Source organism: Purpureocillium takamizusanense, chromosome 13 (genome assembly GCF_022605165.1).
Source record: "Purpureocillium takamizusanense chromosome 13, complete sequence".
Lineage (NCBI taxonomy): Eukaryota > Fungi > Ascomycota > Sordariomycetes > Hypocreales > Ophiocordycipitaceae > Purpureocillium > Purpureocillium takamizusanense.
In genome coordinates, this window is record NC_063080.1 from 416498 (window position 1) to 443577 (window position 27080).

The following is a 27080-nucleotide window of genomic DNA, read 5'->3' on the forward strand; positions in this document are numbered from 1 at the left end:
GTGGCCAGAAAAAGTATACGATGGCAAGCTGCATCACAGCCGCATTGCCCGTGGGGCTGGCTCTTCTTCTTCGTGTTGTAAGCGGGCGAGAATGCGAGGAGCAAAGATTGGACGAACGAGCGAAGAGACTTGTGGTCAAGATGTAAACCGGGCTCGTCGATCGCCAAGAGATCTGCGACGCCACCAACTTGTGCCTGGTTCTGCTCATCGCGCTCGTTCCTGCATTCGCGCGAAGCCATATTTGGCTCAATTATGGGATCGAGTCCAGCCGGACGAAATACTTGGCAAAGATAAAGGCCGAATACTATATATACTGCGCGCCCAGCGGCGACATGGCGTCTCATGAAATCGTTCACTCGAATACTATTCATTGAGAAAAACAACCCTTCTATCTTATTCATCATGGTCTCTTTTCTGCTTCTGTTGTCCGTTGCGCTGCCATGCGTGTCAGCTGGAGCGACACCCTTTGATGGCATTCCCAGCGTTGGCGCGCTATATCACGGCGACATCAAGCAGCACTCCTGCAGCGCCAGCGTCATTGCTAGCAAGAACGGCAATGTGATTCTCACAGCGGGCCATTGCGTCAAGGGAACAGGAAAGGACCTCCATTTTGCCCCGGGATACCACGACGGCAAGACGCCTTACGGGACGTACCCCGTCACCGCCGCTTACGTCCACCCGGAATGGAACAAGGACCACAACATCAACCACGATTACGCTTTCCTCACCGTTGGGAAGGGCACACACAACGGAAAGTCGGTCACGGTTCAGTCCGTCGTCGGCGGGAACAAGTTGGTCACCACGGCTGGCTACAAGAATACCATTGAGATCGTGGGTTACAACAGCGGCGAGCAGAAGCCCGTGCACTGCCGTGTCGGCACCTACGAAGCCAAGGCTGGTCAACTCGGCATCTCCTGCGGGCCCTTGAAGAGCGGCACGAGCGGATCTCCCTGGATCGCAGGCTACGATGCCAAGACGAAGCGCGGTAATGTCATTGGCAACACCGGAGGATGGCACACGGGCGGATGCTCGCCCAGCGTTTCGTACTCGTCCAAGTACGGATCCGGCACGCTCTCCGTGTTCAACAGAGCGAATGCTGGGGGCAATGGAGATAATGTCAAGGGCGGGGCTTCCAGCGGTTGCTAGAGGCCACATGAGGTGGAGGCTGGAGGCGAACTTTTCTTGTCATAGCCAACTGTGCGGCGATATGATCATTGTGCTACCATATACTGTACGTGTATATAGAGACACGTGACGTTGGCCTTTGTACTCTGGCGTGAACAACGAGACGCCTCAAACCGGCGCCAATTCAGTCTGAATACCTAACCTTTACAAAGTCTTCCGGGGTAACGCAGTGGAAGCTAAATGTGATTTTTGATGTTTGATTGCGTACGAGGTCGTGCAAGAGTATGATATCCCATTGAAGCACGGGCGCCTCGACCTCATGTTGCCGGGCTACAATCGGATGCTGCTGTTTCCCGCCTTGAACAGTCGCAACTGGGACAATACCATTAGTGGCGCGCTTTTGCAGCTCATCACGGTTCTCGATTCAAGCGCATGTGGAGTGAATGACAATGTGGTATGGTCACAAACATGCAGGCTGACATCTGGTGGTACTTGCATCTGGGAAAGTATGAATGTCCATGTGTATGGTGAAGACGAAATCGGTCATCACAAGCTTTTTGGTGTTCACGGCGCGGCACAGTCGTATCCGGATCAGCGTGCATGATTGCGCCAGGTCCAGTCGCGTGCGCCGGACACTGGCTAGAGTCGTTCGACACGAAAGCTCACCTGCACGGTTTAGGTACACGCCACAAGGACGTTTCGGTAGTTTCCGCGAGTCCACGACCTCGGGGGGTTGTCTTAGGGCCGCGAGGAAAATAAACACAATGCAGTGAGCGGGCCTGTAGGTGCATGTGGCTGTGGTGGGGATTCTGTGGCAGCGACGACGCTTTGTTTTCTTGCATGGGCAGATGTCCTGAAAGGCTAAATGCCAACCCCTCCATGCTTCTTCATGCCACTTCGGCACGTCGCTTCATGTTCTACGTAGTAATAAATGCTTGTGTACAATGTTGGCGTGCTAGACGCGTCGCACCAGATGCAGTTGAGACACTGCAATCTTGGGGCTCAAAGTTAGGCTTCGGCGGCAAAGCATGCGTCCGCCCGCGCCGGAGCACAGGGACTGCTTCCGCCGGCTATGTGTGTGGACGATGTCAGTAGAGACAATATGGCAAAGGAGCGGTCGAAGGACCGGTTGGTTCGGTTCAAGAACTAAGATCGATGCCCCGGCGTCATGCCGCCGCCCTGCATAGCCGTCGGCACAAAGATCGGGCGAAATGGTCTTGGTCGCACCCAGAAAGCTGCACTCCCGCATCATAGGCATCCTGCGGCAGCGCTTTCCGGGGCGCCGATCGCAATGACTTTGGCAGCACCTTGTTGGGCCGCTTGTATTCCCTCCACTCTTCCCCCGCACCCCGTCGTATCACCACCCCCATATGTACTACAGACAACACAACGTGATGCTAGTAGTAGTACGTACGTAGCACCAAGGTGATGATGGTTCGCGGGCATCTCCCCACTTCTCGCGGGCGGACGGTGTCTGACGCGGGGTTGCTTCGATGGGCTCCGCGGGTGCGGGCCGGGATTGTCTGGCATGGGCATGGCATGGGAAGTAGTATAAGATATGTCCGAGACCTGCGCGTTGATCGACGGTTTCCTTTCACAACATTCAATCTAAACGACGTGCTTTCCACGTTGCAAAAAGTTTGGCAAAGTCGAGCCAAGTTTGACCCGCAGCAGCCCACTACTTGCCGCGATGCGTCATTTCACAGTCAAGTCCGCTCTGCTGTCCGCCGTCGGCCTGCTGCTGCCGGGCCCGGCCCAGGGACAACAGCAGTATGAAGCTCACAACCGGACGCCCGCGTCGTGCCCGGACTACTTCGAGTACTCCAAGGAGCCCCACAAGCCATTGTCCGAGGGGCGGCTGGCGCTGCCGTTCATGAGGCCGAGCCCTGAGTGCCGGACGTTTAACAGCTCTGCCGTCGAGGTAACAAATTTACTTGCATCGCCAAGTTTGCCAAGCGTGCCGCGGGGGAAACGGCCCAACATCTGTTAGTATTCGTACGCCGTACTGACGCATCCCGCCCACAACAGAAAGTCATTCGAGACATCAAGTCCCGTCTCCAGGATCCTGATTTGGCTCGCCTTTTTGAGAACACCTTCGCCTCCACTCTCGACACGACGGTCAAGTATTTTGACCCCAAGATCAACCTGGCATTCATCGTCACGGGTGTAAGTCGCCTGGTCGCCGAAATATGGGGTTCATCTGGGCCGCGCACAAGGCTGACTCGAGTCCCCTTCAATTTAGGATATCACGTAGGAGCCCGCCCGCCAGACTTTTTGTCGCAGTCCTTGCTGCTAACATGCATTGTAGCGCGCAGTGGTTGCGTGACACCAGCGGCCAGTTTGCACACTTGTACAGGCTGCTTCCGCACGACAAGAACCTCAAGGCTCTTGTCAAGGCCATCATCAATACCGAGGCGCGGTACATCTCGCAGTTCCCTTACTGCGGTGCGTGAAAAAACCTCGCAAGATTCGTCCATCTTCATAGAGTGTGTGCACTGACTGACATGCCATTACGTCGATGTAGGCGCGTTCCAGCCTCCGCCCGAGAGCGGACTGAAGCCTACTCTCAATGTAAGTGCCTCCAACCCGAACACTGTTAGGTGCGCGTGGGCGCCCTCCAAGGCATACATTCTGACATGATCATGCAGGACTATTCGCTCAATGTTCGAATTAACCCGTACGTTGCAACATGATCTCGCACTTCTCAATTGAATGCTTCACTCACGCCAACCGCCTTCAGGCCTGTTGACAACCAGACGGTCTTCGAGTGCAAGGTAAGTGAATCCTATCGGACCAAACGATAGACCGACACTAACTACGTCTCGTAGTACGAACTCGACTCGCTTGCTGGCTTCCTTAAGATCTCGAGGTCGTACTATGCAAACACCAAGGATGCAAGCTTCATAAACGACAACTGTACGTCAACGCCCTCGTTCCTTGTGTAGTTCCCACTATGTGTTTTCCGAATGTGACTCGCTGACGCGCTGGGATTTCAGGGCTGGCCGCAATGGACAAGATTACCACCGTGCTTCATGATCAGTCTCAGAGCAGCTGGAGCGATGACTTTGACTTTGTCAGCTACTTTAACTGGACCGGCCTGACGGGCTCTCTTTCGCCGCCGGTTCCCAATGGCGGTAACGGAGAACCGAAGCAGGCAAATGGCCTCGTCTCCTGCAGCCACCGGCCGTCCGACGATATTTGCGTCTTCAGTACGTAACCCCATCCTCTATCCCCGCTTTCGGCGCGCTAGGAGGCCATCTTCGTCGCGATGGAAGATTGGCGCCAAGCTAACGCGGCTAACTTGAACAGACTACATCACCTCCGATAATGCCATGATGGCCGTAGAGCTCAGCCACGTCTCCGACCTGCTCAACGCCGTCAAGAAGGAACGCGCGCTTTCGAGCAAGTTGGCGAAATATTCTGCCACGATTAGGAAGGCGGTTTGGCAACACACGCTGACCTCAAACGGCATCTTTGCCTACGAGACGAACGGGTTCGGCGGGCAGTACATCATGGATGACGCCAACGTGCCCAGCCTCGTCTCGCTACCGTACCTTGGCTTCCTGCCCCGCAACGACTCGACATACATCAAGACCAAGAAGGCCATGTTCTCGCGCGCGAACCCCTACTTTGCTATCGGCAAGGGCTTCAGCGGCATTGGGTAAGTTCACAGCCCCCCCTTCCCCCCCGCTTTCCCCTCCCCCCGTCCTCATCCCCCACGAGGCCGCTCGTTCGTTCGTCTAATCGGGTTGATTGCTTCAGTGGGCCGCATGCCAATGCAACGCACCCGTGGCCCATGGCCCAGATTTCCGGTATCTACGGCACCGACGACGACGACGAGATCAAGTCTCGCCTGTCGCTGATCCTGAAGAGCACGTCCGGACTGGGCCTCATCCACGAGAGCGTGAATATTTACAACGGCAGCGACTTCACCCGCCCGTGGTTCGCCTGGGCGAATAGCTACTTTGGCGAGATGATTCTTGACCTGGCGGAGAGGAAGCCCGGTCTCATCTTCAAGGACGACAAGCCGTATATTGTTGGCAAGTAATTTCAACACCCCATCAAATGTCATTGTAAATGGAATAGAAAGCATATACAATACTACATGTATTGCCTCGAAGTAGCCACGCGAAGAACATCCCCGTGACCCCCACAACCGTGGAAGTGGTCCACGCTATCGGAAGCGAATGACTTACACAGCCATTGAGAATACGCGTTTCTTCTGGCTTACTGCAACGTTGCGGCTCAGTGGGGTAATGATTTTCATTGTCATCAGCGGGGTCTGACAGGCGACGATCTCATCACCCGGTTCAAGGCGTCGAAAGTTGGGGGTCATTTGGGGTCAGCGTCTGCTCCGTGGGCGGTGGTGGCGGGCAATCCGGCTAGGCCAGGGGTCAGTCACATAGCCAGCCGGCTCGGCCATCGCCTCTCGCGATGGTGATTAGCCACGCGGTCCGCAGGCTTGCTGACCCAGAGCGGAGCATACGTCAACTACGATTGCGGGGAGCGAACGTTCTTTCTTGCGATTAAGTTTCGGATACCATCGTATAGCCCGTTGCGAACGGGCGCTCTACTATTGACGGGAAGGCCCGAAGGATCGTCGTTTACTGCCCCGAGCTCCATTTTTACGAATAAAAGACGTAAGCTGATGTTTTCTCATCTCAGTGGCAGGGTTGTTAGCTTTCTCTTGATTTTTGAGGCTCCCAATTTGCACAGGCTAGTCGGGTGGCCCTTGTCGTGCTACACGGTTCTGAGGCGTTTCCTGGCAGCGCTATAGATGGGGGACTGATGAGGGAGTAAGCCGGAGGATTCTTGAGGCGCCGGCCATCCGGCATCAACCTGGACTGGCGTGGGCGGCTTCTTTGGCTAGGACAATTCTTCTCCCCCACGAAGCCCTGGGCTGGTTCCGGCTGACAGGGAGACGAGTTGTTGGTCCACGACGACGATGCGAGGCCTTTACACGACGTCCGGTAAGTGGATTCAACGACATAATGGCGCGTCTTTTTACCAATTCGCGACAGCATGATTGGGATTCGTATAAATACATGAGTCCGTTGCCACGAGATAGAGCAATAAGGGGCCGGCTTCTCAGCGTTCATTCAAGCATTTCTCCTAGCCGTCTTGAACAAGAACACAAAAACTCAAGACAAGATGAAGGGCACCGCCGCAGTTCTCATCTCTGCCCTTTCGACGGCCGCATATGCCGGGCCTGTGACGCAGAAGGATGCGTCGTGCCTGAAGAGCTGCCTGGACTGGCAGAAGATCTCCTCTTCTGTCGCCGGCGATGCGACGTGGAACGACCTGATCGACCCGTACAACCTGCGCATTCCCTTTGTCCCCAACACGGTCGTTGCGGTCAAGAAGGCCTCTGAGGTCTCAGCCGCGCTCAAGTGCGTGCGCCAGTGTGGTGACTTCAAGGTGTGTACATAGCTCGCGATGGCCCGTCTTCGAGATCCGGCCATGTATATGCCTGCACGTGCGGTCCAGTCTAGTTTCTAACAGCACGCGAAATAGGTCCAAGCTCGTGGTGGTGGTCACTCGTATGGCAACTTTGGCCTCGGTGGCCGCAACGGCAGCGTCGTCATCGACCTCGCCGGGCTCAACAAGGTGACCGTCCGCGCCGACGGCACGGCTGACATCGAGGGCGGCCTGCGTCTTGGCAACGTCGACCTTGCCCTCTGGGACCAGGGCAAGCGGGCGATGAGCCACGGCACCTGCGCTGGTGTCGGCATCGGAGGACACAGCACGCACGGCGGTTATGGATTCGACTCCCGTATCTGGGGCCTGGCCCTGGACCACATCCTGGACGTCGATCTCGTCCTCGCTGACGGCACGGAGCTCACCGCGTCTGCCAAGGCCAACAGCGACCTCTTCTGGGCTGTCCGAGGAGCTGCCGACTCCATCGCCATCGTCACCAAGTTCCACGTCCGTACGCAGGCCGCGCCCGAGTCCCTGGTGTACTGGACCTACGATATCCCGGGCGTGATCAAGGATGTTGCGACTTCGGTGGCGGCCTTTGAGCACATCCAGGACTTTGCTCTCAACGCGACCGTCCAGGACCGCCGCCTCGCATGGGGCTGGTACCATGACTCTTCCGCTTTTGCCCTCCGCGGCAAGTTCTTCGGCTCCCTGGCCGAGTTCAACAGCAAGATTGCTCCCGAGCTGCTGCGCGGCCTGCCCACGCCGACCAAGTCTGACATTCGGGCAGTCGGCTGGCTCGACAGCCAGTCGCTCTACCACAGCGGCACCCTGAACCACAGCACCCTGGCGCAGCCCAACCAGCCTGGCAAGTACCACGAGCACGACAACATGTATGCCAAGTCGATTGTTACGCCTGAGCGCTTCACCAAGGAGGCCCTCACCAGCTTCTTCACCTACACGTCCACCGCCAAGAAGGCCAACTGGTACAGCATCGGCAACCTCTATGGCGGCCCGGACAGCCAGATTAACATTTACGACGAGAACTGGTCGTCGTACAAGGACCGCGACTCGCTGTTTGTCATCCAGAACGTCGGCTCCGTCCTGCCGCCGCCCTTTGACGACTCGCTCAAGCCCTTCCTCAAGGGAATGAACGAGGCCATCACCAAGAAGATGCCCAACACCCAATTCAGCGCCTACACCAACTACATTGACCCCGAGCTCACCCCCGCCGAGGCCCATGAGCTGTACTATGGCCAGAAGATCTACTCCAAGCTGCTTTCCATTAAGAAGACTGTCGACACGGCCGGTACTTTCTACAACCCGCTTGCGATTGGTGCTTAAGCGCCCAGCCGTCATTTTAAAGTTCCAGAGGGTAGCGGACCAAAGATTTGAGTTTCCGGGGCCGCGCGGAGTGGAGGGTTGGAGGGTACATATTTAGAATTTACGAGCAAGCCAAATACATAGCGATCAGTATTGCAGTCAATCGACTCCATGTCCAATTGGAATGAGTACGTCACTGACGAATGAGTACCATCAAATATTCACTCAATCTCACGGAACACTGTGTAAAGTACAAGAAGCCGTTTGCACGGCGATTCATGTTCATGGACATGCGCATCTACATAAGTCCCTCAACTGTTTCAACTCGATGCAAACTGAGCGCCCGCGAACAATGTCAAAGTTGGCCTCCCAAATTGCAACACGCCAATGCAATCATGTACTGGAGCTGAAAGGGCTCCGCACACCTCATCCATGTACTCTCTCATCATGCTTTCGTGCCCGCATATGATCGCGACACTGCCCAAAGCAGTCTGAGCTCCCCAACATCTGCTGCTGCCCGACCCCATCCATGTTCATGCTTCGTTGTTGTCGGCTCTCCCGTCACTTCTCGCAGCCTCGCTTCTCGCTTCACTCCTGCGCCTGACCTCCTGTCGGTAGTCTTGCGTGTCCCAGTGGCCCGAGCGGATCGCGCTGACGTGACGGACGTACATGGTGTCGATCTCCTCGAGCGTGCGGTCCTTGGACTCGATGACGAAGAAGAAGACGATGACGACGAGAGCCGCGCAGCAGCCAGCAAAGACGAGACCGTACAGGTAATCGATCGCGTCGGTGATGAAACGTGTGCTAAACGGAGTCATTAGTCAATGGAATGGAAACACAGCGCATGCGCTCTAGTGTTAGACTTACAAGAAGGAGATGAGAAAGTTCCAGAGCCAGTTCGAGGCCGTGGCAAGACCCATGCAGGTGCTGCGATAGCGCAGAGGATACAGCTCGGCATTGACGGTCCAGACAAGAGGGCCCCAACTGACGGCGAACGCTGCGATGGCCAGGCAGGAGAACGTGACGAGAGCAGAGCCTGCCTTGGGGGTTCGCATGGGATCCTCGTTGTCGAGCGCAAAGTGGCCGACAAAGGCGTAGACACTGATGAGACGGGGTCAGTCATGAACATTGACAAGGCGTTTTCCCTAGCGGTAAAACTTACAGGAAGCACATCATCATCCAGGCGGCACCAATCATGAGAATGGGTCGGCGGCCAAAGCGCTTGATGATCCAAAGTCCAATGACGGTGCAGAACACGTTGACGGATCCCAGGATGATCTGCGTGGTGTAGCTGTTGCTGATGCCGGTCGCGGCGAAGACGGTCGTGCCGAAGTAGAAGAAGAAGTTGGCGCCAGTGAGCTGCTGGCCGGCCTGGAGAACAATACCGAGTGTCGTGCGGTACATCATGCGCGGGCCGGTGAAGATTTCGCTGAATTGGAACGCCTTTTGGCTTTCATTCTCCTGCTCGAGCTTCTGGTGGATATCGTCAATCTGGTGGTTGACGCCGTCGGAGTGAGGGGGCAGGCCGGAGAGGCGCGCAATGGTATCGCGAGCCTCGTCGACGCGTCCCTTGCCGTAGGCGTATCGCGGGCTCTCGGGCAGGAAGAGGATGCCGACTCCGAGGATCAGGGCCCACGCGAAGGAGAGGCCGTTGGGGATGCGCCACGCGGCGCTGCTGGCCTTGGACTCGGTGCCCCAGTTGACCATTTCCGCGGTCCAGATGCCCAGGGTGATGAGCAGCTGGTAGGAGGAGATGATGACGCCGCGGATCACGGCCGGCGTGCTCTCGCCCTGGTACATGGGGACGACGACCGACAGCGAGCCGATGCTGAGACCGCTAACGAGGCGGCCGACGGCGAACTGGACCCAGTGGTGCGACGACGATATCTCGATGATGGTTCCGATGCAGGTGAAGAAGGCCGAGGCGGAGATGGTGATTCGACGACCGACGGTGTCAGCCATTTTTCCCGCGACGAGGGCGCCGAAGAGGGCGCCGACACTGAGCAGGCCGACGATTGTGCCTTGCCGGGCGGCGCTGAAGGTGTAGGAGCCATCGCTCTGCAGCTCGCCGAAGCGTTCGGCATAGTCTCGCATCAAGAAGAAGCCGGAGATTTGACCACTGCGCGTCCCATTGTTAGCCTCAAGGTTTCGTCCGCGAGGGGGGGCGCATAACTGGCGCCAGGCTGAATGGAGCTCGTCGTTAGCAAGCAGAGAGGTGGTCTTCTTACCTGATGTATCCGAAGATGAAGCCACCGATACTGGCGACGGCGCCCAGGGCGCAAGCAAGCAGGGTGATTTTCTGCTCCGCGAGGGCATTGCCGTTAACCTTGCTGTTGGGAACGCCATCGATGGGGCCATCTTTGGGCGGGTGGCCGTTGCTATGATGGGAGGACAAGCCATCCTCCCTCTTCTTGAAGAGCCCCATGATTTGTTTTCTCTACAATGCTGGGTTTGAGGGGATCAATGTGGTAGGGTAGATGGACGGGGTGTAGGAAGGAGTCAAGTTAAAAGTTGTCCCACGGGGATCAAAGTCCAAGACGGGATGTTACTGTGGGAGCCAGGAATCGAGGAGGAGGGACCGGTCCCCGAGATGAACTGCTGCAAAAAAAACCACTTATATTTATTGGAACGCCAGGCGGCAGAGAGTGTAACCAAACTCCAAGCTAATACCAGACCGTTGCCGGCGTAGGCGAAAGTATGTCCATGGGGGGGCTCCACGCACCGCCCACGACGCAGCACAGCACCGCACACACGGTCGACTCTCGAGCGGCGGCGGCGGCCTTGGATCAGGTGTCGTCATCAGATGTGTGAAAAACCTAGACGGGGGATCCGGGGGGCCGAGAGGCCACCGCCCCCGGTGCAGCAGCACCACCAGCAGGAGCATTAGCAGCAACGGGAGACAAGCCGGAGCTAGTCATCACGAGACATTCAAAGCAAATGGGCCGAACATGACAGGCGATTCTCAAGGTGTTGCCACGGGGTTATTAGCATTTTTCCAGTCATGTGGTTTGTGTTTTCTGCGTCTCCCCCAGGGGGTGCCCGCGGCCGCTGTTCAACGGCTTGGCGGGACCGGAGCGGCCATGGACGAGGGTTGCTCGGAGTTTCCCAGTCTGGTTGAACTGCCGTGAACCAGGACAGGACCCGGGCCCGCTTCCCTCTGCCTCTTCTGCCAAGGCGTCAAAGCCTACTACTACACGGCAAACGTCGAGTTGTTGAGTGAGGGTCGATGACGGAAAGGGGGGCAATGTCCGTCTGTCCTGCTGCTGCTACTAGCACGTTTGTTGACTGACCATTGTGACGATGGTGCTGCTGCCTGTCCGTTTGTTGAGCAGCCGGCGTGGAGCCCCGGACGGGCTACGCTACATTTTGATGTATGTTTACAACCCGTGCGTGCATCGTGAGGAACTGGATCCAGAAAGCGTCGCAGGATAAGAAGCGCCCCGACGCAACCGCTTGTGTTCCATCGCAGTCGCCCGCAATTTTTATTTTTTTTGTTTGTTTGGCCCTCGCAAAGAAAGAGACCCCCCCCTAAACAGGGCGGGCTGTTTCCCACAGAAGGACCGATGATCGAACACGGCCGGTGGGGTCCGGGACCGGTAGCGGACCCATTGGGGCAACGGGTTGGGAAATGCCGCATCGATCCGAAGATCTGAGAGAAGCCCTGCATCCGGATGAGCCGACGCCGGTGCGCCACCCAGTCATGGACAGCAAGCCCGTCCGCCGTGGCGCCGGCGGCGGCGTTGCGGCTCGCTGTGGAACCTGCAGCACGCACAGGACAAAGAAGAAGATGAAGAAGAGAATCGTCAACGTCCATCCGGTAGGCTCGCAGTGCCTCGCCTCCCCCGGGGGTACCGGTTGCCCATTTCTTTCCCGTAAGGCGGAGGCAGCACACGTGGTGGGAAAAAGCTGATGGACGCCTGACGTCTGGGTGTGGGCGTGGCGTGACATACCGAGCTTTGTTGTTGCTGTTGTTGTTGTTATTGTCCTTTCACGTGCGGCGGCTGGGCGCAGTCATGTCCTTTGCCATCATGTCGCGCGACTCAAGGGAGGCAAGGCAGGCACACGAGCACTGACTCCAACCATCATGCCTGGGTTTCCATTCCCAACACCCTGGCTCTCTGCATGGGTTCCACCCGGCCATGGCCCGCTGACAGAGGAAGAACGGCTACACGGTACTACTGCGTAGTAACTTAGTACTAGTAGTAGCACTGGCTACGAGCTTGCAATTCCTGACGTGCCCGTAGTAGGCGTGTTCGCGTGCCGCCGTCGTCTTCCCGTCAAGCTCGCTTGGCCCGTCGTCCCCAACCCTAATGCGGGACGATGGCTGCATCTCCGGACTTGTTGAAGCGAAGCTGCCACCAGACGGAGCTCACACATCCCTCATTAGGCCCGACCGTTGATGAGGCGTACGTACAGCTGGAAGAACGCATCATGACGTAACATGCCATTGAGGCTCAATTCGTTTCCCCGGGTGGGTTTATTGCTGCATGGGTATACATGTCGTCCCTCTCTCTCGCATTCTCGTCGGACCGACTTCCACTTCGTTGCAGTCACATGGCACAGTCGCGCTCCGGTATATGTCGCCCAGCTTCATGCCCCCGGCGATGGAACGTACGAGGCAGCGTAGGTACGTACGCGCATATGTATGTGCATACATGCCGTAAGTCTCGCAAAGCGGCCCTGTCTCTTCCTTCACCGGCACATGCATGCACGTCGCCGATCGCTCGTCCGCAGCCGTAACCTAGTACTGTACGTACAACTACCACTAGCGACTGGCTACTAGTGCCAGACGAGCCCCAGGGGAGGCGCTGGGCAAATCAACATGCGTCGTATGATCTTGGCAGTCCGCGGTGCGGGCCCTTCATTGTGCTTGCCCCCCTGCAAGAATCGTGCTGGAAGCACAATGCCGTGGGGCCACTCCGGCAGCTCCAACAAGTGCCCGTCGCTCGGCGCAATATGAAAACCCTGGGCTGGGGCCACCATCGTCACTGACCCGCCGCTTGTTGATACGTACGTGGTAGTAGAACTAGTAACGTTAGCAGTTAGTACGTCGTTGTACTGGTAGTGGTGAGCGATGCGGGTCTTCACCGAGATGGAGGTGGTATGTTGAGCCCACTGCCGCGCGACGAAGCAACAGGCTGGGCCTTCTTCACCTTGGTTTCGGTCAAATTGGTGGGAAACACATCTTGGTGAAACGGCATACTGTTGGAAACCACGGGTTGGTCCTGTCACGCGATGTCGGTCAAGATTGAACGGAAGAAACGCCTCGACGTTTCGAGGCCACGATTCCCGGGGTGGCCAATGGATTATCTTCCCAACCCTCAACCCCATAATACCGTTGCAGTCTGGCAGATTTCTTCAGGCGACCAGCACGGAGAGCCATGACCTCCTCATTTCGCTTGTTCTCTCCATTGTACCTGCGCCGGCGATCAGACCGAGCTGTAGCTAGAAGCGACTGCGACACTGCCCCCGTTACATGTACCTGCAGTCGGAGTAGTATCCAGTTTCGTGCAGGAGAGACTCTTATCCCCCGATAGATGACCATGGGGTCCCCGGCATTGTCCCCGCGCTTGTGAGACCGCCTGTGTCTCCTCTCAGCTGAGCCAGCTAACGTTACTTTATAGTCTTGCGTGCTGAGTTCGATGGTCAGGGACAGTGTAGGGTAGGCATCTCTATCGTTGCATGAGGGCGACAGGACCGCCTTGAATGCTAGGGTGTATCGCATTTTCCTACGTATCGTAACGTTATCTTGCCAAATTTCATGTACGTATATGTCATGGCACATGTTAAGCTCATTGAGTACTGGAGCCTCGGCAAGACACTGTTGTTGCGGTTCCTTGCTTCCACGTTGACGCTCTCATCATTGGGGCCGTGTGTCCCCCGTGTAAATTCGCTCCCTTACGGGTTGAGAGCCGGGGCCGGACAGGTCATTCATTCGTGCAATTGACATTAAGTTCCCGTCCATTCATCTAAAAGACATGGCTATCGGAAGAACACGCTACCAAACCAGATGAAGATCGCGTCGCCGCAGCGCATTGTCGACCAGGCTAATGTTGACGTTCTTGGTCGTGCAGCCCGTCGAGTTGAAGTCGCCCGCCAGCACGCTCTGCAGAAACTTGGCCGCGCCCGCCAGCCCGTTGACAAACTCGGTGGTGTGGCTGCCGGCGCCGTTCCTGACGTAGCTGATGGTGGCGCCGACGTTGCAGAACCTCTGGACGAGCGCGTCCGTCTCGTTGACGGGGCTGATCTCGTCCTGCACAGCCTTGTACACGTAGAGCGGCATCTGCGGCACGCCGTGGTAGCCCATCTGCCCGTCGCTGTTGATGACGCGCTGCGCGACGGGCGAGTAGACGAGGTCGAAGCCGTTCTTGAAGTAGTCGGAGATGTTGTGGTTGGCAAACGCCACGGCCGACTCGCTGAGGGTGTAGTTCTCCGCCGCCAGGAACCCCGTCTTGTTGAACTCGCCGTCCGTCTTGAGGTTGTCCTCGACGTACTTGCGCAGCTCGGGGAACTGGCTCGCCAGGCCGAGGATGCCCGAGGGGACGAGCCCGACGCCGACGGTGCCCTCGACGGACAGCATCACGGACGTCACGTTGGGCGTCAGCCCGCCGAGCGCGGCGCCCGCAAAGTCCAGCTCCGGGGCGTACTGCACGGCGAGCTCCGCGGCCCATTCGCTCGCCAGGGCGCCGCCCGAGTATCCCCACATGGCATACCGGGCGTCGGGAGCCAGGCCGAAGGACGCCGCGCGCACCGCCCGGACCGAGTCGAGCGTGGCGTGTCCCGACATGACGCCCGCCGTAAAGGAACCGAGGGGGCCCTCGTAGTCGGGCACGCTGACGAACCAGCTCTGGCCGAGGGCGGCCGCGATGTCCCCCGGCGGGTTCTTGTAGAGCGCGTATGACGGACTGGCATCGACGTCGGCCGAGTCGTAGGGGATCTGGTACGAGAGCAGCGCCTTGCCCCATGTCGACGAGGCGGCGGCGGTGCCGTTGGACGTCTTTGGCACGAACAGCGTGGTGACGGCCCACGTCGGCTTGTAGTGACTGTCCGTCGTGCGGTATAGGATGTTGTACGCCGCGGAGCAGTTGCCGACGACCTGGGTGAGGTTCCCCGGGGCAGGTCGGATGCGGAGGATCTGTCCGGGCTCGCCCGAGGCAAAGGACGGCGGCGCCGTGTACCACGGATCCTCCTTCGGCGCGAGGGGCCCCTTTTCGCTGACCGCGCGAGGCTCCAACGAGGAGGAGAACCGGGGATACGAAGCTGACGCGACACTGGTCAGCGTCGCCGCGGCGACGAGAACGCTCGGTAAGAACACCATGGCGGCGGGTATGATGCTGCTGCTGCTGGAGGTCTGGTGGTTTCGCCGTGCAAGGGTCGCTGGAGGAGCACGTCTACGAGCCCACCACGGGCATCACGACTTATAAGCCATAAGCCGTCCGCCCGCATGACGAGGTGGGCAAGGGCCATCCGGCGGTGGACTTCGTCGCCATCCATCAATCACCCCCGCACCACGTCGGCCAAGAGCGCTGAGCCTCGGGACGGCACGTACGTACGCTTTGACGTCATGACGATGGTGCGCACCCAGCGTAGCGAACCTCCAGTCCAGGGATTTAGCCGCGCCCGATGCAACCGGGAAGAGCGGGGGAGAGGCGAACAAAAAGAAAAAGGCAAGTGTTGGAGACTTGGAGTCGTGGCACTAACGTTAGCAGTAGGCACGCGAGCCGTCTGATCCAAGCGAGGCCCGCGGCGGGCTCTCGGACGAGTGAGAATCCCCGTGGGTTTGACCAGTTAGTCCAGTAGGTAGCTTTGTCTGTCTCGCTACGTGCCTTGCTGCCTGGCTGGCTGGCGGTGATGCCCGAGTCCTTTGACCGCGGGAGGCAATCGCCTGTAGGTCCATCGCGTTAGTGGTGATACCCCGGCCGGGCGATGCCATCCGTTTGCCAATCCCCGGGCTACCACTCGCCGCGGGGAATGGCGGACGAGGTCGCCGTCGCCTCGTAGGAACATGGGCCGAATCGATTCTTGGAATAGGGCGAGCGGGCGGGTGGCGGGAGGAGGAGGATGCTGGACGATTCGGGCGTTGGTGGTCATGGTTGCTTCCGATGCGGCTTCGCGGAACATGGCCGGGGTCTGGTCTGCTCGACGTCGAATCAACGAATATGCTTCTTCGCCCCGGCTTTTTTCGCTTGCCCCTCGTGGTCGCTTGGCTAAATCTGGGCGCTTGGTTGTGCAGCACAGTCGCCCATCCCTCTCAAGGCAAGGCTCAATGTGCCGAGTGTGTTGGGTGACAAGACTTGGGGAAACTCTCCCGTCATACTAGAAGCAAGTCAGCCAGCCACCCGCCAAGCCGGACAATAACGTTGTTGCCCCGCGTACTTGGCAAGCCCATTGAGGCATCGATCGCTCACTGCGGGGGGTGGGGGTAGATCCCGTCTTGATGATGACGATCCCCCCCTCTCCCCCCCGGTGGCGGCGGAGGTGGCCGTGGCCGTCCTTTCGCGTGCGTTCTGTACGCGTAAGCCTAAGCCCAAGCCCAAAACCATTGAAGATCATTTTACACGCACCGCGCGGCGCTGGGTTCATTTATTTATTTATTTGCGGGTCTCCGGGCCGTCGCGCAGTCTGGTGCCAGCCTCCCAGCGTTCGGACGTCCGAGCCGAGTCGAACGCGCCATGCACCATCTTCAAAGCGACAACATGGCATTCTGTGAAAATATTTTCGGTCCACTGACAATAATGCACGAATTCGCCGTCTCGTATTTACGCACCCGACGTGTGTGATGATGCAAGATGGCTGCATTGAACAAACCCGAGCGTGTCTCATCCCTCGGCGGTGCTGCTGCTGGTCGGTTGGCGCCTCGAATCGGCGCTCATGTTGTGTTGCGGTGACTGATATACTTTGTTTATATAAGGCCCAATGCATCGCGGGTTTCTCAGAGCGTGGCAGCCGCATCAACTTGTCCTCTTAAGCCGTCTAAGCAAGCTCTCATATTCTTGTCGCCCTCGAATGTTATCTACTTGACCGCACAGTTGCTGCGTACATACACGCACATATACACCGACCACGACCTCAACCGAGAACAACAACACCAGAATCGTGCCCATTCACCAACCCACCGCCCGTCATGTCCACCGCAGGGGGATACGCAACCGCTCTCGTCGCAGCCGCAAGCGCCACGCTCCTCCTTGTCGCCTACCGCGACTACCGCGCATACATCGCCTTGGGCCCCCACGGCCTCCCAGACACCCTCTGGGGCTGGTACACGCAGCTTAAGCTTTCTCGATATGCTCGCAAGGACACGACAGTCCCCGCGCCGTACGACATCGAAGCCGAAAAGGAGCGCTACGGCCCGCATGCCACCGAAAGCTTCCTTCAAGATAGCAGCAGCCTCCGGCAGCTGCGACGCGGCGTCCGGCCGACCATTCCGGGCTTCGTCGCGCCGCAGCGGCAGTTGAGCGCCCTGGCGTCCCCCGAGATGAAGGAGCAGATGAACGACTTCCTGCGCGCCCTGGTGGCGGCCAACCCCGCCGTGCTGCAGCACGAGCTCTCCGTGCTCGAGGGTCTCGTTCCCGCCGTGCAGCTCAAGAGCCATCTTGGCGTCGCCGCCAGGCCGGTGTTTTTGAAAGCGACAAAGGGCGAGATGATCCACGTCCACCCCCCGGACGGCAGCACGCACCTTACGCTGTCGCTGGCCGACTCTAGGTCCGTCATTGAGCAGGGTTGGGGCCAGCGGCATAGGCTGAGCGGCGGGCTGCTCGGCTGGGGATACACCCTGGTTTACGCCCCGCGCGATGAGCGCGAGTTTGACGTCTGGAAGGGCCTCGTTTGGGCTGCGGCGCGGTATTGCTGCGCTGGCATCCAGGAGTTGAAGCACCCTTGACGCGTTGTCTGGCCCAACTAAAGGCCATCTCCTTGCGCTCTTCTGTACATTTTGCGTGGTTTGCATCGGGTTGTATTACTTAATTAGCAACTCGTGTATTTTTATCTGAGAAAAGGGCTGTTAAGGTTCAGCGTAGACAGTGAGCACTGTGCGGACGGTTCAATGACAGGCCATCATTGCAAAGTTAGCCATCCGGCATCAAGGGCTTCCAGCCATCAAGTGTGGTGCCACATGTCACGTCTCTTGCCCTGCTGCATAACGGCGAACCAGTTGAAGGCCATCAGCTCCCGCCATTGCATACAATGCACTTCTGCGTCGCTCATGAAGGTTGCTGACGTCGCATCACATGCAAGCCTCGCTGAGAAGGTGCATCAAGCACGACGTGCTGTCCCGGCACTTGCCACCACGTTTTTTTTTAGGTGACCGTTCCAGAGGCTATTCTCGGCTCATGGGTGACTACTGAAGCCTCTTTTGTTGAAGGGATTCCATCGAGCGAATAAAGCAGCGCGGTTGTAAGTAGCCGCGGCTGAGATGCGGATAAGACCCCAGTGATGTGATGTGCCGTTGCATCATCCGCTATGGAGCCACCGCAGTCTCTATTTACCGTCGACGAGACGAAAAGGCCACCGAAAAGGGCACATAAGCCGGATTTTTCGCACCAACCAGCGGCCGCACCTGCTTCTGTCAGAGTGAGCACCAAATGATCAAGCCCAGCTGGGTCGAACTGATGCTCGTCAGGGTAGCATCACAGGTGGGACGGCAATTCGGCACCGCCGTGAGACCGCGCCTACGGGCTCACGTGCGAGGCGTAGGGCTGAATCAGCGAAATCCGAGACCGAGTCCCCTCCGTAGGTATTTCCCACCAACCAAGTTCAAGACGGTGACGGCTGAGAGGCGGAGTCGCGATGCCAATTATGGCCGCGGCTGTCAGCGTGCGGTATGATCGGTATGGGGTTGCCCATGGAGGGGGATGCGAGTCTAGAACGGAGCGGGCGGCCACTACGTACATACATGTGCCGGCACTAAACATGATGTGGTGGCTGCGTGTCGGCCCGCTTCCGGGTCTAGGGACTCGTTCCTGACGGACGTCGCAGTGGCTTCTGGTTGTGATGGCTGCCGCATGATGATGCCCATCGATGTGGAATCAAGTATGTAACACCGTTGCAGGGCGGCATATGTCCACACGTACAGTATACAGTACTTCGTGTATATAAGAAGCATATTCCATCCGCTCGGTAAGGCACATGAAGGAGACAGCAACACCAGACAACTCAAAACCACCTCCCCCATCTTGATAGTTTGATCAACATCCAGCCCGTCACCATGAAGACCGCAGCGTACATCGGATCCCTCCTCCTGCTCGGCGCCAGGCACGTCCTCGCCAACAACGCCATCCCCGGCAGCGCCTTCACCAACAACAACGGCCTCGCCGCCGCCGAGGCCGCCGCGCCCATGTGGTACATGGCCTCGGGGACGTGCATGCCGTCGGCGGCCGAGGACGGGCAGGGCCACCAGACCAACGGCGTGGACCCGGACAACTGCAACATCGGCAAGCTGGGCCACGGGTGCCCGCCCCAGCCGCAGTGGCAGGGCGCAAACACCTTCTACGGCAACGTCGCGGGGGAGCCGTTCGGTACGATCCCCACGTACTGGAAGGTGGCGCGGTGCGGCGGCAACTGGAAGATCATCTACTACGTGTACTTTAAGAAGGACACGGGCCACAAGAGCGACTGGGAGGGCATCGTGGTGACGTTTCGCAGCAACGGAGGTGACCAGTGGATTCGCGACTCGGTCACGATGGAGCAGGGTGAGTGATGTCTCTTGCACAGCTGGACTGACTTTACATGTACCGTGAGCCAGGATGATGTTCCAGTCGCTAACGAGAGCATTATAGACGGACACCACAAGACTATCGGCTGGGGCGACATCAACGACACGTTTGACAGGTACGTCCATGTTCAGTCCCGACTCTTGGATACTTGTCTTCCTTCATGTTTCGTTGTTATGTGGCAACGCAATCGAACGAGTCGAGCTAAATCGAGCTAACCGACGCATTGACACCCAGCACCAACGACTGGCAAAACTTCCAGCAAAAGAACCGCGACCACGGCAAGTTCTACTTTGGCAAGTGGCACCACTCGGTGCACCAGGACTGGCACACCAACACCTTCAAGAACACGTGCCCCCCGACGTCCAACGACGACTTCCGCAACGCCGACTACCAGTTCTGGGCCAGGAACAACCTGCGCCCCGTGTCCGTGCTGAACCCGGGCTGGAAATGGGGCAAGGCTACGTCGCCTGCCAACATTGACATTTGCTCGTATTAAGGGGCCGGTGACGTGTGGTGTGGAAGAGAGGATGAGAGCATTGGAGTATGCTGGCGTCTGGTCTAGGGCACATTGGGAGGGGGGAGGGCGTCGCGTGTATGAGATACTATCTGAACATAGGTTGAGAGGCAGGCAGGGCCTTGTTCCGACTACCGCTGAGTTGTTGATGGAGCACCCACAATGTCCGGCTCATTCTATATTCAGGAACTGCAAACGTTCTCCCAACGCCGCATCGTCTACCCGCGTCACTATGTCTTGTTCTGTCTGTCCTGGTGAATAATGTCCGCAGCTTGAAGCGCCAAAGCGTACACGGCCACCTGAAGATGACCCGTGATCGGCACTGGAAAGACGGACGCGTCCACGACTCGTAGCCTGTCCACGCCCTCGACTCGGAGATTCGAGTCCACGACCTTGCCCATTGCCGCAGTGCCCATCGCATGGTAGCACGACCTAGCTTACAGTCAGTGTCCGTTCGCGTACTCGGAGAGAGAGTAGCATACCCAGTTCCCGCGGCGATCCTCCCGTCGATAAACCCATCGGTCGACTCCGGGGTGAGCACCCCATCATCAAAGCCCGGAGCGCCCATCTCCCCGCTGAGAATCTCCCGACCGAGCACCGTATCAGAGCTCCCAGCCAGACGGATCTGCTGACGCACGCCATCCCGAGCAACGAACCTATCCACCGCGGTCCCCAAGAAATTCGGATCGATGCGCGGCGCCTCGTTGATGTCAGCAGACGCGAGCGTCACCGTCCCGCGCGCCGTCGGTAGCAAGTTCACGTGAAGCAGCCCAATCGCCGACCCGTCCGGCGCGCCTGCGTAAATCATGAGATGTTCGTTGAACGCGCGCTCTTGCTTGAGCAGCGGATGCGTCGCCGGGTCTGGCGCCATCCCCTCGTCCGCCTCGATGGCTTTGGCCAGCCCGGCCTTGTCCCGAACCCCGGTGGTGACGACGAAGTCGATGGGCTGGCCCCAGCGGAACTGCTCCTGCTGGAACAGCGGGTTGGATGAGCCGAGGGCGTGCCCGGCGGATGGGTCCTTGAGCTTCCAGGCCGTGGCGAGCAGGGTGTGGTCGCACAGGTTCTTGCCCACGTCTGGCGAGTCCAGCGCGACGTCAATGCCGTGTTTGCGTAGCTCGGACGCGGGTCCAATGCCGGAAAGCATGAGGATCTGTGGCGTGCGCGTTGCTCCAGCTGTGATAATCACTTCCCTTGCTTGAATCTGCGTTCTGTCTGCGAGCTGGACGCCTGTCGCGTGGAGACCACCACCCTCCTTGTTGATGAGTATTTTAGCGACCAGTGTATCCGTCAATACCGTCACTCCGTCGAGCGGATAAACAACCGAGGCTATTTCGCGCCGGCCGTCTTGTCTGTTCTCCTGCAGTTCTGCGACGCCGAGAGAGGAGCCCGTGTTCCCATCGAGATTAGGCAGCGCTGGCACCCCAACCTCCTCCCACGACTTGAGGACGCTCGCCCGCAGCGGAAACGTTCGATTGGTGCCCGAAACTGTCTGGATGTGCACAGGCCCGGCGGTCCCTCGCTGCTCCGTATTGATAGCGTCGCTGTGCAGCGTCTCAGTCTGCTTCATGTATGGGAGCATACCAGCGTAGCTCCATCGTGGGTCGCGGACGGCTCCCCCCCAGAGATCGTAGTCGGTCCTGTCGCCTCGTATCCAACCGCCTTCGAGCGTATTTAGTCACGCGTGCACCCATTCGCACTTCATGGGCGTCGGAGGTGTTACATACACATGTTGATGACGGTGCCGCCCCCAAGCGCTCGGCCGGCGGGCATGTCGACGCTGCGGCCGCTCAGTCGCGCCTGGGGCACCGTCTTGTCTTTCCAATCATACGAGCCGCCGACAAGGTTCGTGGAACTCGCGTAGACAATGTCGCTTGCGTCGTTTGCGCTTGGACCGGCCTCGATGATGAGGATCTTGAGGGACGCGTCGAGCCGCACGAGGCTGCTTGCCAAGACGGTGGCGGAGAGCCCGCCGCCGACGAGGACGTAGTCCCATTGAGTGTCCGGCACTCCCATTGTGTGACGCGCAACGTGATTGGTATTAGCTGTGAACGGGGCCTGCGGTGGACTCGAAGCAAATGGCGATGTGTGCTGGGTTCAAGCGAGGTTCTGCAGTTGTGTCACGTCCTGGCGGCGAGGCACGACTGTTGGCCACTGAATGACGCCGCCACCTTGCTCAAAAGCGCATGGCTGTCATATATACACACTATCGGGTCCCAAGTAGCTGTCCATGCGCGCATAATGGCGTGTGCCCATTGATACTCTGCAACCCGCTCTAGTGTCTGATTCAGCAATCCTTCAGTCACTGACCTGCCAAGGTTGGGTCGCATGCATCAACACGACATCCTAGACTGTTCTGGTGCGGATTGTTAGTGCCCTGCGGCTCAAAAAGGCCAGCGCGAGCCGCATAAACCTGGCGCAAGTCGATCAACGTTGTAACTATTCACCACCATGTATTCATCCATGTGGAGAATGCACAACGGTGGCGCGCGATCCCTGAGGTCTAGGCAGTTCCTGAGTCGTGGTCCAACTGCCGTCCCGGCCTACTCACTGGTCACTTCGTCTTGACGGCCAGCCAACAGGCGTAGCCAACAACACCAACAATGGCAAGCACGACACCCCACCTAGATCCCGCCTCGACCAGTATCTGGCCCTCTAGGCCTTTAACCGCCTCAGCATCGTTGGCTCGCGGAAAGGGTTCGTCCGGGACGTCCATGTTGAGCACCTCGCAGAGGGGGCGCCATCCGTCGCGCAGCTCCATCATGTGAAACTTGGGCGGCGGAGTCACCTCTCTGACGTAGTCGTTGTGCTCGTCCATGCGGTCTACAAAACAAAACCACCGTCAAGTCTCAACTCTCTGCAATCGGGCGGGATGAGAAGTATATGCGCGTTCCAATGGGACTTACTCTCAGTCATCGGCCCCCATTTCTCCTCCTGTCTGCGAGACTGCCTCAGCTGCCAGAACCTTTTTTACCCAAAGCCATAACGGCCCCCCCAAGGACTCGAAGGAAAACATACTGCTCTGAGAATTGCGTCACGAGCTTCGGATACCACCTCTTGCCCGGCACCGGCGCGAGGAACCAGTTCAGGAAGCCCTGTCCTGCCTGCTTGGTGACCGGCTCCCAGCTCTTCCACCACGTCGCGCGGTCGCGTCGCACGCACACCACCTCGGCGTCGGGGTATATCTCGAGCAGCTCGGCGACGAAGCAATTGCCCGGCGCGTCGGTGATGGCTACGAACCCGGCGGTGGCTTCGCGGAGGAGCTTCAAGAGGCGCGGCCGATCGTGGCGGGCGGCGAAGATGTCGGACCAGAGCTTGACGTATGCTGCGGTGAGGAATGCGCCTCAGCAAGGAGCTCAAGCTTGTCAATTGGCGCTTGGAGGCGGCTGATTACCGTCTTCTCGTCCGAGCAATTGGGAGCCGCCGTGCATCACCGGCCCGTCAAGGAGCTTCTCCAGCGCCAGTGCCATCGAAAGGGTCCCGGTGCGCGAGTATCCCGCGCCGATGACTTTGAGCGACCGCGTCGGGTCCTGGGGCACGGATGGAACGCCACCCATTGTTGTGTCTGGGCTGTCTTGATTGAGTTGCACGAGCGCGGTCAAGAGGCGTACGAGGGAACGTAAAGTAGCATCTTGAGTCGACGCGGCTTGCAATGCTGGCTCTTTAATGAATTGCCATGGGCCGGCTGAGTCGTGCCTGTCAGCGCTAAATAAACTTGGGGGAGCCGCGCTGTCGAGTAGAGCGACCTTCGGCCTTCAATTCGGGATGAGACATTCTGGGACATGGCCGGCGACTTCGGCGTCACGGCATCCTCCAGACGACCATCGCGAGACGGCACCAGGTGTTTCACGTCTTTGTGTATTCGAAATTGTGAAATAACTTGCTCGTCACAGGTGAGAACCTTCCAATGTTGTGGCCTTTGATGGCTGCCGCAAAACCCCAAGCGGCCTGTTGTACTTGTTATTTGCAATGAGTAACCTCTCCACAACCCGCACTCCGTGGTGATACATGAAGTCCAAGAATAATGCAACGCAATGATACAAACAGCTGCTGGTCCCCGAAACACCAACCCGTCCACGAAGAAGACCTGGGACCAAACCCTCGCACACCTCGTTGCGCATATTAAGACAGTGTGCAAGTCTCTGCCACCAGACCTGCATTATGCCAGCGGTATAGTTGGCGCGCGAGTGCCCCGTTACCCAGCACAAGTAAAGACGCACCAAGTACATACGTCGCGTTAACCATAGCTGTTGGTGATGCGTGTCTCTACTTGATACATGGCCAGAGACTTTGCCTGCAGAAGCCTCTCATCCAGTAGCATGGTGGATTCACAGAAGCATGGGCGTAATTGGAGGCTTGCACGCCTCTTGCCGTCACGCAACAGCCGTTCCGTGGCCTGCAGGCCGTCTATAGCGGCGATGAGCCCTATTCGATCGTTGAGGGGCTCAGCATGTGGAATGGGAAAGTCGCCGATACAGATAGCTTGTTGAGAGATACGGCTCACAGACTGCTCGAGCGTGGTCCCGTCAAAGGTGAAGCAAGGCGACATTGTATGTAGTGTCTCGATGGCCGAAGGCTGGATCAAGGCTTGGTTCCAGGACAGTAGTTTATCGCAGATGACGGAGACTGCGAGCTGCACGGTCGGCTTCTCCCAACAGGATGGGCACTCGAGGGCCCGTGTTGCGCACTGCAATGCATCTCGGTTGATGGCGAGCACTTGGCCTAGTGTGCGTCTACAGCCTTCATGCGGGTTTGGATCGACGGGGCTGTCGAATATGCAGTGACTGGTCGACTGCGGCTCATGAAGCGTGCGGATCGCTTCAAGGCACAACATCCAGCAGCAGGAGCACGGTTCTCGTGGGGTGCCATGGTTGACTCCTATTGCATCCTGGCTGTTGTTGAACTCAAAGCTGGCACAATCAAGAGCTGGTAAACCGGCAATCGAGCCTCGGCCGGACTGAAGATGCGGCGAAGGAAAGTCCATTGGTTCCTTGTGCTGATTACAGGGACTGCGTGTCCGAGAAGGCGCTTTTATGAAGAGAATGTCGAATTATGTAGGTGAAATTGAGTTGCACTGCCTCATGCGCTATGTGGAAGTGAAGGTTGTGATGTTTAAGTACTCCGGCATGTCAACTTATCAAATATGTCGCCACATTGATGCAATAAATCTGGCCCGCACACCCCTGACAGGGCCTGGTTATCCTGCGGCGCATTTCCCCGCGTTCGACCCATATTGATGCCTGAAGTGTTTAAATGGGCCATACAGGGTCTGTAAAGCAACAAACAGATGCAGTCTGAGCGTCTGTTATTTCTGGCTGCGTGTAACCTCCATCCCCTGGTTCCCACGGACTCTCACTCAAAGAGTAACCCATATCCATGTCGGTCGGAGCTGGGAGGTAACCGGAGAGCCCGACGCTCGGGCTGCTTTCAAGGAACTCAGGCCCAATAGTGTTGTCGCCTTGACGCGATCGACGCATCGCCTCCTGCACCCGGAGTTTCAAGATCAAGGCCTGGCCCGATATTGCCTCGGTGAGTGGCTCGGTCGGGTCTGGGCCACTGTATCGCCGAGCTAGCCGCGCGACCAGGCCCGACACCTGCTCCAAGTTGTTCTCGGCCATCTCAAGGCTCAGCCGCTCCGTTCTGTCGAGTACTGCGTGGCAACTCATCACGACCAGTAGCGATAGGTCCAGTCTTTGGGAGCAGTTGCAAGTGAGTGTCCAAGCCAGTCTCCTAAGCATGGCGTCGATGATGCGGCCCTGTCCCTGCTGTGCAGACTCGAGACTTTGCAGCAAGTTCATTATGACGCGGAAGCAGTCGTGCGGGGCAATTTCCTGTGTTGCCGACTCCGTCGGGGGAATATTCGTCGCTGGGGCCGTTGCTGGAGATATGACGTCGGATATAGGCAAGGAGGGTTCCCGTGTTGGTGACATGGACCGGCCGGCCACGTGCTGGTTGGCCTGAACACTATGTTGTTGTTGTTGGTGTCGTCCCCGATCGGGCCGTTGGAACGGTCGTCCGATACGACGCGCCGGGCTGTAGAGACATGACAAACCCATTCTGGTGCATCGGGTACAGCTGGGCTTTTCCTTGGTGCACCGGATTTTGGCAGCGGCACAGCTGTCGCATGAGCCTTTGAGCTTGGCTGGCGGAGGCTCGCGGCCTTGTTGGGGTTGGCCATCCATGACGCTGAGGGTGTGTTATCGTCTGGTCTTTGTGGTTCCGAATGGGTCGTTGAGTACACAAACCTGTGTCTCCAATTTATGTTTTTCGGTCTCATGTCGACGAGATTATCGTCACAGGGGCTGAAATTGCAATCCTCAACAACGTACGTGCCCGTGGGGTGGCCCCGTGGGGTTGCAAAAAGACCATCCTTTTGCGCCGCAAACGCGAAGATCCCCAGCTCCACAACATGAGGTGACTGGTATCCCAGGGAGTGGGCCAAGTCGACGATACGTTACAAATGCACCTCCGGACAGAGGGTGAGGCTTTGTCTGCCGGACGTATCCCTTGCTTATCACTGATCACACTACAGTATACATGATTGGCACCTGCGGGACTGCGTGGAATCGCCGTTCAGTGCCGAGGTTGGGGAGGCTCAATACAACCTGAGGATGTCTGGAATAACCCCTGAGGGGCGAACCAGGCATCAAATGTCCCTCCTGCCTATCTGACCAGCCGGTCAAGGTAGCATGCGCCGCAGCATGATGGAGGAATGAACTGAGTGCGCGGCCTTGTTCGTATGCGAGCCCGATATGCACGGTCTAGCTTGTTTATTGCATTCCGGTGTGCCATCAGAGGCGTAGACCGACGATACAGCTCGAGACTACATAGGTACTATACAGTACGACAGGACTTCAAACCTGAGCGTGCAGTCAGTGATCGCCCAGCACACCGAGTAAAGTGGGTGTCCCGCGCGCTAATAACTTAGCTCCCGAATCAAGTTGTCACGACATGAGCAGACTGTCCAGCACACGTTCCACTATAATTTCAAC

At 58.0% G+C, this 27080-nt stretch overlaps 10 protein-coding genes across 11 annotated transcripts; 6 read left to right on the forward strand and 4 right to left on the reverse strand.

Moving 5' to 3' along the window:
* The first annotated feature begins 364 nt into the window (after window positions 1-364).
* On the forward strand, window positions 365-1202 carry JDV02_010648 (uncharacterized protein). Its single transcript, XM_047992399.1, has one exon. It carries the CDS (start codon window positions 403-405, stop codon window positions 1144-1146), a length of 744 nt encoding a protein of 247 aa, XP_047848413.1. The 5' UTR covers window positions 365-402; the 3' UTR covers window positions 1147-1202.
* Window positions 1203-2815: 1613 nt separating this feature from the next.
* On the forward strand, window positions 2816-3379 carry JDV02_010649 (uncharacterized protein; the record flags this gene model as incomplete). Its single annotated transcript, XM_047992400.1, has 3 exons — window positions 2816-3046; window positions 3154-3291; window positions 3368-3379. 3 exons carry the CDS (start codon window positions 2816-2818, stop codon window positions 3377-3379), a joined length of 381 nt encoding a protein of 126 aa, XP_047848414.1.
* A 43-nt stretch (window positions 3380-3422) lies between these two features.
* On the forward strand, window positions 3423-5173 carry JDV02_010650 (uncharacterized protein; the record flags this gene model as incomplete). Its single annotated transcript, XM_047992401.1, has 8 exons — window positions 3423-3570; window positions 3650-3696; window positions 3774-3802; window positions 3866-3899; window positions 3954-4041; window positions 4122-4334; window positions 4435-4786; window positions 4888-5173. 8 exons carry the CDS (start codon window positions 3423-3425, stop codon window positions 5171-5173), a joined length of 1197 nt encoding a protein of 398 aa, XP_047848415.1.
* Window positions 5174-6276: 1103 nt separating this feature from the next.
* JDV02_010651 (uncharacterized protein) lies at window positions 6277-7887 on the forward strand (the record flags this gene model as incomplete). Its single annotated transcript, XM_047992402.1, has 2 exons — window positions 6277-6543; window positions 6640-7887. The coding sequence occupies 2 exons, from the start codon at window positions 6277-6279 to the stop codon at window positions 7885-7887; spliced, it is 1515 nt and encodes a 504-aa protein (XP_047848416.1).
* Window positions 7888-8062: 175 nt separating this feature from the next.
* Window positions 8063-10474, reverse strand: HXT5_4 (hexose transporter hxt5). 2 transcript variants are annotated; one of them, XM_047992403.1, is made up of 3 exons: window positions 10095-10474; window positions 9029-9985; window positions 8063-8967 (listed from the first exon to the last, which is right to left on the reverse strand). In XM_047992403.1, the coding sequence occupies exons 1-3, from the start codon at window positions 10289-10291 to the stop codon at window positions 8730-8732; spliced, it is 1392 nt and encodes a 463-aa protein (XP_047848417.1). In that variant the 5' UTR covers window positions 10292-10474; the 3' UTR covers window positions 8063-8729. The 2 variants fall into 2 exon arrangements, with proteins under 2 accessions (XP_047848417.1, XP_047848418.1); XM_047992404.1 differs by having other exon boundaries at window positions 8063-8670; window positions 8734-8967; window positions 9029-10474.
* A 3345-nt stretch (window positions 10475-13819) lies between these two features.
* JDV02_010653 (uncharacterized protein) lies at window positions 13820-16399 on the reverse strand. The gene is made up of 2 exons (XM_047992405.1): window positions 16243-16399; window positions 13820-16182 (listed from the first exon to the last, which is right to left on the reverse strand). Exon 2 carries the CDS (start codon window positions 15182-15184, stop codon window positions 13865-13867), a length of 1320 nt encoding a protein of 439 aa, XP_047848419.1. The 5' UTR covers window positions 15185-16182; window positions 16243-16399; the 3' UTR covers window positions 13820-13864.
* On the forward strand, window positions 16205-17864 carry JDV02_010654 (uncharacterized protein). The gene is made up of 2 exons (XM_047992406.1): window positions 16205-16710; window positions 16778-17864. The coding sequence occupies exon 2, from the start codon at window positions 16991-16993 to the stop codon at window positions 17744-17746; it is 756 nt and encodes a 251-aa protein (XP_047848420.1). The 5' UTR covers window positions 16205-16710; window positions 16778-16990; the 3' UTR covers window positions 17747-17864.
* An 819-nt stretch (window positions 17865-18683) lies between these two features.
* On the forward strand, window positions 18684-20315 carry JDV02_010655 (uncharacterized protein). The gene is made up of 3 exons (XM_047992407.1): window positions 18684-19553; window positions 19641-19692; window positions 19812-20315. Exons 1-3 carry the CDS (start codon window positions 19070-19072, stop codon window positions 20071-20073), a joined length of 798 nt encoding a protein of 265 aa, XP_047848421.1. The 5' UTR covers window positions 18684-19069; the 3' UTR covers window positions 20074-20315.
* Window positions 20316-20321: 6 nt separating this feature from the next.
* Window positions 20322-22104, reverse strand: JDV02_010656 (uncharacterized protein; the record flags this gene model as incomplete). The annotated part of the gene is made up of 3 exons (XM_047992408.1): window positions 20322-20523; window positions 20574-21750; window positions 21816-22104. The coding sequence occupies 3 exons, from the start codon at window positions 22102-22104 to the stop codon at window positions 20322-20324; spliced, it is 1668 nt and encodes a 555-aa protein (XP_047848422.1).
* Window positions 22105-22642: 538 nt separating this feature from the next.
* JDV02_010657 (uncharacterized protein) lies at window positions 22643-23645 on the reverse strand (the record flags this gene model as incomplete). The annotated part of the gene is made up of 4 exons (XM_047992409.1): window positions 22643-22911; window positions 22995-23026; window positions 23107-23413; window positions 23483-23645. 4 exons carry the CDS (start codon window positions 23643-23645, stop codon window positions 22643-22645), a joined length of 771 nt encoding a protein of 256 aa, XP_047848423.1.
* Between the last annotated feature and the right edge of the window lie 3435 nt (window positions 23646-27080).

Excerpts from the sequence above, each read along its gene's own strand:
- JDV02_010648 (XM_047992399.1), top strand. The coding sequence starts at position 403 with ATGGTCTCTTTTCTGCTTCTGTTGTCCGTTGCGCTGCCATGCGTGTCA.
- HXT5_4 (XM_047992404.1), bottom strand. The coding sequence starts at position 10,266 with ATGGCTTGTCCTCCCATCATAGCAACGGCCACCCGCCCAAAGATGGCC. Across the intron at positions 8,968-9,028 it reads TGGATGATGATGTGCTTCCT|TGTCTACGCCTTTGTCGGCC; the intron begins GTAAGTTTTACC and ends CCGTCTCATCAG. Across the intron at positions 8,671-8,733 it reads AACTTTCTCATCTCCTTCTT|CACACGTTTCATCACCGACG; the intron begins GTAAGTCTAACA and ends GACTCCGTTTAG.
- JDV02_010653 (XM_047992405.1), bottom strand. The coding sequence starts at position 15,184 with ATGGTGTTCTTACCGAGCGTTCTCGTCGCCGCGGCGACGCTGACCAGT.
- JDV02_010654 (XM_047992406.1), top strand. The coding sequence starts at position 16,991 with ATGTCCACCGCAGGGGGATACGCAACCGCTCTCGTCGCAGCCGCAAGC.
- JDV02_010655 (XM_047992407.1), top strand. The coding sequence starts at position 19,070 with ATGAAGACCGCAGCGTACATCGGATCCCTCCTCCTGCTCGGCGCCAGG. Across the intron at positions 19,554-19,640 it reads CTCGGTCACGATGGAGCAGG|ACGGACACCACAAGACTATC; the intron begins GTGAGTGATGTC and ends AGAGCATTATAG. Across the intron at positions 19,693-19,811 it reads ATCAACGACACGTTTGACAG|CACCAACGACTGGCAAAACT; the intron begins GTACGTCCATGT and ends ATTGACACCCAG.